This window comes from Carettochelys insculpta, chromosome 10, assembly GCF_033958435.1.
Source record: "Carettochelys insculpta isolate YL-2023 chromosome 10, ASM3395843v1, whole genome shotgun sequence".
NCBI classification, from domain to species: domain Eukaryota; kingdom Metazoa; phylum Chordata; order Testudines; family Carettochelyidae; genus Carettochelys; species Carettochelys insculpta.
This window is the reverse complement of record NC_134146.1, coordinates 53238781-53247656: the sequence shown is the minus strand read 5'-3', so window position 1 is coordinate 53247656 and position 8876 is coordinate 53238781. Positions and strand designations below refer to the sequence as shown.

At 51.4% G+C, this 8876-nt stretch overlaps 1 protein-coding gene across 1 annotated transcript; it reads left to right on the top strand.

Annotated features, from left to right (window-relative positions):
- The first annotated feature begins 792 nt into the window (after positions 1–792).
- Positions 793–7805, top strand: APOD (apolipoprotein D). The gene is made up of 4 exons (XM_075004544.1): positions 793–915; positions 1455–1576; positions 6094–6179; positions 7570–7805. The coding sequence occupies exons 1-4, from the start codon at positions 793–795 to the stop codon at positions 7803–7805; spliced, it is 567 nt and encodes a 188-aa protein (XP_074860645.1).
- The last annotated feature ends 1071 nt before the right edge of the window (positions 7806–8876 follow it).

Below are 8876 nucleotides of genomic sequence, written 5' to 3'. Positions count from 1 at the left end.
CACACTCTGGTTCAATGGCTCTCAGTGCCCCCTCTGCAAATTGTCCCAGCTCCCTACAAGAGATAGAAACAGAAGGGGCGTGCCTTGTAGCAAGGAGCCATCGGTAACTGTTAGGGGCAGGGGAGAGCCCAGGCTTTCCTTACATATTGGGGGAGGTGCTCAAGCTGATTCTTGGCTGTTTTTAAAAGCAGGAGGCTGCAAAGCCCTGTGGATGTGGGCTGTAGATTTGTAACCTGCCTGCAACCCAAGAATACTTTTGCTGGATTTATTTTAATGTGTCTTTCAGAAGTATGATGGGACAACCAGAAGAAGCCAAGGGCTGCCTGCCTGTCAGGGCCTACGGGTCTAGAGTTAAAGGTTTGCCTCTGTATGGCTGCCAGTGAGATGCACCCCCTAGCCAAGGAGCTCAGCTGCTATGAGGAAGTAAGACAAATACCCCAGAGCTCCCATGGTGCCTGCCCAGCAAGGGAAGGGAAAATTCAGAGCTAACAGGTGGAGGAAAAGTAGGAAATACGGCACTAAAGAGTTGGCTTCATTTACTCAGGGAACTCACTGCCCTGTCTCTCTCACTAGTTCTCCTGTCTGTCTACTTCCGTACCAAACACCCCACCACAGATGGCTAAACCCCCTCTCTATTTCCAGCCCCATGCTCAGGAGGAGACTGTCCACTACAGCTGCCCAAAGTCAGTCCCAGGTACTATTGATACCAGCCTCCCCGAGCCATGCCCCTGGCCCAGACGTTCTGTTTTATATCTTTGTAGGTCCAGTGCCCATCCGCACCCACAGGTGACCATGCCTGGGTCTGTGATGCTGCTTTCCGTTCTGTTCATCCTCCTCCCGCTCACCAAGGGGCAAACGTTTAGCTGGGGGCCATGTCCGGAGCCAGTGGTCCAGGAGAACTTTGATGTTACCAAGGTGGGAAGAAATCTAAAATAATGCTTTTTGGATGCAAGGAAGGCAAAGACAGTGTATAATATAAGGATCAGCTGGCCTATCAGGACGCTGAGCAGCTTTCAGGAGGCTGCAACTCACTGCTATGTGTGTTATGTCCCCATGCCCACTCCACTGGGGATGTGAGTGTAGTAGTGATGTCCCTCACCCTGCTTCAGAGCTGTTCACCAGTAGATCTCAAAGCACTTAACAAAGGAGGCAAGTACCATTATCCTCTTTTACAAATGAGGAAACGGAGGCACAAAGGTGCCCATGGTCCCACAGAAAGCTAGTCTAGTAGACAACCCAAGAGTCCTGAATTCCAGTCCAGCACTGTGCATTAGCCCCTCTGGTACAGAGCTCAGCTTTCTAGCTCAAGTAATAGAAAAGTTTCTCTGACCTGAGCAGACTAAGGATGCTGTTAATGAATTGACTGTGCTGCTCTGCAGCCTATTGATCAGATCCATTGAACCCTTTGACTGTGAGGACACTCACCAGGCTCGTTCTGGGCTTTCCTTTTTCAGTACCTTGGGCAATGGTATGAGATCGAAAAGCTGCCTGCGTGCTTTGAGAAGGGAATCTGCATCCAGGCCAACTACTCCCTGAAGGAGAATGGGAAGATTAAAGTGCTGAATCAACAGGTCCTGTAAGTATGTTTTCCCAGGCCTGTGTCCATGCTGCAGCAGGATCCCAGTGAGCCTGGAGTTTCTTGCAGCTGAGCAGAGAGTCTCTTTACTTGCACTCGCTGGCTGATACTATCTTTCTCGGTATCTGCTGCCACAGCCTCCTCTCATGTCCAGAGTGCGTCATGCAAGGAAGAGAGGAAACTCACCCCATGCTTTCAGTAACTCAGATGGCAGGACAAGTTAGACCCTGTGGTCAGGTGAAGGCAAGGCCGAATGCACCATGTCCCTTTCCTTGGGCTGTAGCTTGGGACCTTGGTTTCTGTGGCGTACTCTTTGAGCGCCAGTGTGACTTGTCCTATTGCATGTGGGGGTGGGAGCTCGTAAGAAAGAGCTCAATGTATACAGTGAAGTGCTGAGTATTACTTATGCCTGGCCTGCAGTCCTTGTTGACTTTGCTTGGCTTGGAAAAACAGACCCACTGCACGTAATGCTGGGTGCTCTGGGCAGGAGAGGGAGCTAGTGACAGGGTGCCGTTCGGGGCCATCCCTAGGCATACACAGAGTTTGCAGCTGTGTGGAACACCACTTTGCCCCCTCATGCTGTGCTTGTGTATGCCCAACACAGCACCAATCCCCTGGTGTCCGCTCCGCCTCCTACATGCAGCCTCACAATCCCCAGCACCTTGGCCCAATCCCCCATCCCCTCTGTCCCTCCTCTGCTCTGCCTCTGGCCCATCGTCTGGCCCCTTTGCACTCTCCACTCTATCTCCTCTCCCCGTGGCCCAATCCCCCGGCCCGTCTGTCCCCACTCCCCACTGAATCCCTCAACCCCCACGCACCTTGCTCTGGTGGCCTCCCAGTTCTGGTGGCCCCAATCATGGGCTGCACTGCTCCCTCTTCCCACACCAGCCTCCCTGTCCTGCCCCCGCCCCCCATCCCTGAGCACAGCTCCCACCTGCAGAGTTGCTGCCCTACTCCCCAGCAGAGAGGGAGGGAGAGGTGCTCAAGCTGTGTGGATCCCCTGAAGGTGTAAGGACGGCCCTGATGCCATTCATCCCTGTGCAGCGGCAGCGTGAGGCCCTTGTACCACTTAGTGCTTAACAGGCCGTTGTCTCTTTCCCTGGCCCCTTGCACGTGGGTGAGTAGCCCCCAAAAGTCGGTCAAGGGGACACAAATGCGGCCAAAGCCACTTGGCCACTCTCAGTGAAGCGGGTATTTGTAAGCCTGTTTCTGCAGTGTTCACTTAGCTCAGTTAGTAATTGCCATGTAATGTGTCCCAGAAATAGCTGCCCCTTAAATCAATGCACATTGATTGATTGTATTTTACTTGTGATTTGCACGCCCCAAAGCTGAACTTTTCAGCCTGGTCTGGGTATTTTTCCTGTATCGCTGTCCACCATCTCAGCTTTCACAGGAGGCTGTTGTGAGTGAATGAATGAAAGCCGGTTCTTCATGTTCTCTGGAGTGATGTGGTGGCTTTGTTCCCTGGAACAATAACAAAATTGCAGCCCATTCTTTGTGCTTGGCAGAGCAGCAGGGCCCATCTCCCTCTGTGTCCACCTTGTTCTGTTTCCTCTCCTCATTTGGCAAAGAGAGGTAGACAAACAGTAGGGTAATTCACTGGGTCCATACTGAACAGCAGGTGATGGGGGAGGTTGTGGTGTGATGGGCCATCTGTGTAATCATTGCCCCATCTTCAGCATCCTAGCTTGGGGTGCAGGGGTAGACTACGTCCTGTGAGCCACGTGTGGCCCATCAGCCATTTTAACCTGGCCTCTCGAGTTCCCACTGGGGAGTAGGTGAAAGGCTTATCTTGCTCCAGGTGTGTTGTGATGCTGTGTGGCTCCCAGAAGCAGTGGCATGTCCTACTTCCAGCTTCTACATGTAAGGGCAGCCCGGGGATCCATGTGCTGCCCCCACCCCAGCACTGCCCCCACAGCTCCTGTTGGCTGGGAACTGCAGCCGGGGAGCCGCAGGGGTGACACTCGTGGACACAGAGGCAGTGCACAGAGCTGACTGGCTGTGCCTCTGTGTAGCAGCTGGAAGGGGGACATGCTCCTGCTTCTGGGAGCTGCTTAAGAAGATAAGCACAACCCAGAGCCTGTGCCCCAACCCCTGTCCCACCCCTGGTTTCCTTCCTACCTCTGAACTCCTCAGTCCCAGCCTAGAGCCCCCAACTGCACACCAAACCCCTCATCCATGGTCCCATCCCAGAGCCCGCCCCCCCTCTGGAGCCCTCCTCCCAACTCCAGCTGGTGAGCATTCCTGGCTCTCCATGCTATTTCCGTCACCTGATGTGGCACTCAGGCCAGAAAGTTTGCCCACCCTGCTCCAGCTGATCAAGATACAGAACACCAGCCTGCTGTGCAGGGAGTCCTGAATGCAGTGGCAGATGGAGCGGCCCCCATAAGAAGGAGCCAGGACGTATTTTGCTGCTTGGATGGTCCCACCCCTTTTCAGGGCTCACACACACTTCACCCTCTCCCAAGCAACCTGCTCTTGAAGGGACAAAGCAACAACCCTGACAGAAGGTACTTACTGTTTTCTGCCATTGTGTGTGTTCAGAGCAGAGTCCTGACGTGTTGGCAAGCGTTGTCACTTTCTTCTTTGTACCGATGGGGGCAGCTTGGGCAAAGAGGCAGAATAAGTTACCCAAGGCCTCAATGAGTCAGAGGCAGAACAGGAAGTAGAACTCCTGCTCTCTTGTCTCATAACCATAGGTGCATTTCTTCAGACCCTGTGACCTCTCCCTTCCCAGCTCCGGAAGTGGGCGGCTCCAGTTAAAGGTGTTTTTGCTGTTGAGTGACGGTGTTGGGATGACAGTCCAGAAACTTTAATTAAACAAATCTGACTTTGTCAGACTGGGACATGTGATTGACTTGCGGAATAATATGCTGTAGTCTAAGCTGGGCACAGGCAGTTCGACAGGTGTGAGAATGTGGTTATTGGAAGTTGGGTGACTTCTGTGGTGTTGAAGAAGGGGTGTTGGGATCTCCTCCCCTTAAACAGGAGAGGCCTGATTCCTACTGCCCTGGTGTATTGTGTGTGCTTACACTGACCTAGCTACACACTACAGGGCCGCTTCCGCTGACCCCACTCCATGGACATCATAACTGCACATCCACACAAGGCATAGCACTAAGGTACAGCACTCAGTATCATTAGGGCAACACAGCGTCAGTGCTTCCATCAGATTGTTCTGGATGTCAGCCCCTGGCAGCTGGCAGCTGGAGCCCCACTGCCCAGGGCTGGCAAGCACCACGGGTGAGGACATGTGCCACTGACAGAAGGCATTAGTGTGGCCGTGCAGACCCGATTTAATTACTGCGATGGTTGTGCAGCAACACAACTTAAATCACCATCATCTGTAGTGTAGATTCTCCTTTCACTGATGTTGATCGCATGCCTGGCCTCTCCGTGCTCCATGTGCCATGTCGATCTGCTCCATGTTCACCCCATGTCAGCACAGAGCCAACATGCTCCAGAGTTGCAGCTCTCTCACCCATGTTGCATGAGTGTGAAGTGCCATCAAGTCTGAATGCTCCATACCCCTAGCTTTAGACATCCTTTCGGTCTCTGCCCGCAGCATGAGAAAGTCGAGAACTGCGCTGATGCTGATGGCGTCAGGCCTCTGGGCGCTGTTTTACTGTGAGCTGCCTTTGTAAGGAAACCAGGCAGGGGAAGCTGAAGCGTTATGGAAAGAACAATGATGATTTCTGAGTTTTAGGCAGAACTGGGCATGCTCTGGGGTTGGGCTCTCAATTTCAGAGTGAAAGGAGAAGTGACTAGGAAATCATGTCTGTTCGCCATACCTGCCTGCACAAGGTGAACACATGCAGAGCTCTGCTCTCAGGGGGGTGCCACGCTTCCCTCCCCGAAGGACACCTGCTTCCCGGTGGTGGTGGTGTTGCGCTGGCCACTGTGCAAAGACAAGGAAAAAAGCAATCTCTGTCCTCACAGCTCACACAGTCTTCTCCTCCTCCTGGGGTACCTGTGAGCTCTCCAGGGGAGTAGTAAGCTACACGGCGAATGTCTGTCACACGGCTGGGGTTCTTCCCACTTCCTCTCGTACGTAACAGTTTGAGGTTTTTCTTTCTTTTCTGTAGATAATACATTGTGTGCACACTAGGCCATGGGTGTAGATTTGCCAAACATACATTGACATTGCAGTGGCACAAGCAGCTCAGCACAGCAGCAAACATAGCAGGAAAATACCCAAGTGGTAGGTGGTTGTCCTGGGCTAAGGGCCACTTGATCTGATCCAGTATGGCAATCCCCATGTGCCTCTATTACCATCTGGATAGCTCTGCATGGCACAGCATCTAGACTGTGCTGTGACTAGCCCGCGAAACGTGCCAGCTAAAAGTTGATTCTGTGCCTACTGGGAAGCTGCTGTTAACTGCAGTGCGCATTATGTGGGGTTTTGCTATGGATTTTAGTGAACTATGTGTAACGTACCCCTCGGGAGACTGAGTCCCTGGGATTAACTATTTAATTATGATTTCAAGCTTTTAATTTCCAACCCTCTCAACCCTTAGCTCTGACGGCAGAGTTAGTCAAATCGAGGGGGAGGCGATCCAGGCAGACAAGGAGCCGGCCAAGCTGAGTGTCCGTTTTCACTGGTGTAAGTGTGGTGTTAAGAAGTTTAATTATACTCCATGCATTGGGCCAAGGGTCTTGCTGTTGATTTCAGCAGCACCCAGATGGAGTCCTGATTCTGCTTTCACCCCGGCTTAGATGAGAGGAGCCCCTCTGTCTAAAGCTGCTTTAAGTGAGAGGAGAGCCAGGCCCAGTGATAAGCTCCCCCCACCCTGTGAGAAACGCATCAGGAGAAACATTTCTGTGTCCACAAGGAAGTTGGAGAAACAATTTTATTTTGATTGAATTACTGGAGTTTTCTTTTCTTGTCATCATCCCGTCAAGGCCCCCACCGTCACTGTGACATGCCAGTTTCTCCTGACTCACAATACCATTTTGGAACCTTTTGTCCACCTCTTCTGTCCCTCCCTGCACCTTCTGCTGGCTTGTTAGAGCTTTAAAGGCTGCTCTGATGCCTCCTGTGTGCATGGAGGGGGGCAGGAGATGATTCTTATTCTAGAACGTAAACCCGGGAGCGGCCTAGTTCTGCACTGCCATGTGCCCATCACACACATGCTGCGGGAGTGAGACAGACTACCATTCCGCTTCACACAAGGCAGCAGAGAGTCAGGCCTGGATGAACCCTGTAACATGTACATCCAGAAGTACGCCCTGCTTGTCCACATTCTGCTCTGTCAGACAACTATCAACCTGATCTAATTCTAACTCCTTTTAAGTCAACAATCTACATTTACACCACTCTAATGGAGAGCAGAATTAGGCCTGTCAGCCAGCGCCTCTGTGAATAAATGGTGCTACTAGCATAACATATGTAGAGGGGGCATGGCTGGCTTGGTCACTATCCCCAGCAGCTGGCCCTGAGTGGGAGACAGCCAGGCTCTCAGGCAGCTGCTGTACCATACAGAGCAGCGACCCTGAGCAGCCAACATGAGAAGAACCTGGTCTTGCCCCTCTGCTCCCTGCCTGGGCTCACCTACCAGGGACTGGGACTCCGTGTGCCATGGGCCAAGCACAATGTGAAGACGGATCCCCTCCCACTTTGGCAGGCCAGTGGGGTTGGGAGAGGAAGGGCACTTGACTCCATATGTTTCTGCCCCCCACCCCGTACAGCCTGTGGAAGCTGTTGTAATTACAGCAATAAGTGTCTTTGGCTGAACACCAGGAAATAAGAACAGGGAGTTACACTACACAGCTTTTATACCAGCTGCATGTCTGATCCAGTGACTCTAAGGATGCTGAGCCAGGCACCAGATGTGAGATATGGTGGGGTCATGTCTGGGCCTACCAGCATAACCAGTACCCACAATGTCTGTTCTCAGATACAGCCACAAACATCTCCCATGTGCACCAAACTCTCCTTTGTCCAAAATGTTGGTGAATAATATGTTCTAATGATGCCCCTGCTGTTCTTCTAGTCATGCGCTACAGCCCTTACTGGGTACTCTCCACTGACTATGAAAACTACACCGTGGTATATTCCTGCACCTGTATTCTCAGACTTTTCCACATTGATTTTGCGTGGATTCTGGCAAGAACTCGTCAGTTGCAGCCAGAAACCGTGGAACGTCTGAAGAACCTTCTCCTCTCCTACAACGTTAAGACTAAGAAAATGACGCCAACTGATCAAATGAATTGTCCTACTGTGATGTAGCTGTTTAAGAGAAGAAATCCTGGCTAGTGATGAACTATCTTGCTTTCTTAGTGTTTGATAAAACCTCTTAATTTAGAATTACAAAGCCTTTAGCTAGTGCTATCTTGTAATCTCTGACTATAATCCCTATGGAGTTGGTATTCTGTCTGTGCCACCTCCACCATGTATCTGGAGAAACCTGAGTAAATGCTACCTAAAGCTCTTTCCACCTTGACTGTTATTGCAGCGTAAGAGCGGGTTTGGCTGAAAGCGAAAGGATAAAGAGGAGAAATCTTTGAGTGCTGATTCTGAAGTTCTGGGGCCAATACAATGCAGGAGGATGTAAACTGTAGCATACAAAGATCTCCTGGGAAGAACTATTCTCATGATTGTGTCTACATGAGCCCCTTCCTTTCGAAAGGGGCATGTGAATGAGTGGGTTCAAAAGATGCTAATGAGGTGCTTCAATGAATATGCAACGCCTCACTAGCATAATAGCAGCTGCGGTGATCCGAAAGTGCGGTTTTACGAATCGCGCGCCGCCCATGGAGGCAGGACCTTCCGAAAGGAACCCCCCTAGTTTTCAAAAGCCCTTCTTCCTCACACCAGATAGGAAGAAGGGCTTTTGAAACCCAAGGGGGTCCTTTCAGAAGGTCCTGTCTCCATGGGCGCTGTGCGATTCGTAAAGCTGCACTTTCGAATGGCCACGGCCGCCATGAAATGAGGCGCTGTATATTCATTGCAGTGCCTCGTTAGCATCTTTCAAACCCACTCATTAACATGCCCCTTTCAAAAGGAAGGGGCTCATGTAGACACAAGCACGGTGTCCAGAAGGCTTGTTTCTTTGTTTTTGTCCTGCTGCCTGTTAGGCCTGCTAGCAGCACACTACCCAAGCAGCTATGTTTCTCTAACAGAACCCTGTAAGAGGGAATCTGGAGGGGGCCAGGATTTGGAATCCAGTTTTGTCCATTATTTACACCAGGACCTCCACACTGAAAGATTTTTATCTGTCGTACATATTTTTAGTTGAAGGTGTAATGGCTTTGCCAGAGTGGGCATAAGGTACTGTGAAGGCCACACAACTCTTCAGTG

What these genes read in the sequence shown, in the direction of transcription:
- APOD (XM_075004544.1), top strand. Translation starts at nt 793, where the DNA reads ATGCCTGGGTCTGTGATGCTGCTTTCCGTTCTGTTCATCCTCCTCCCG. An exon ending in AGAACTTTGATGTTACCAAG is followed by an intron (nt 916 to 1,454) that starts GTGGGAAGAAAT and finishes TTCCTTTTTCAG; the next exon opens with TACCTTGGGCAATGGTATGA. An exon ending in GAGTGTCCGTTTTCACTGGT is followed by an intron (nt 6,180 to 7,569) that starts GTAAGTGTGGTG and finishes CTGTTCTTCTAG; the next exon opens with TCATGCGCTACAGCCCTTAC.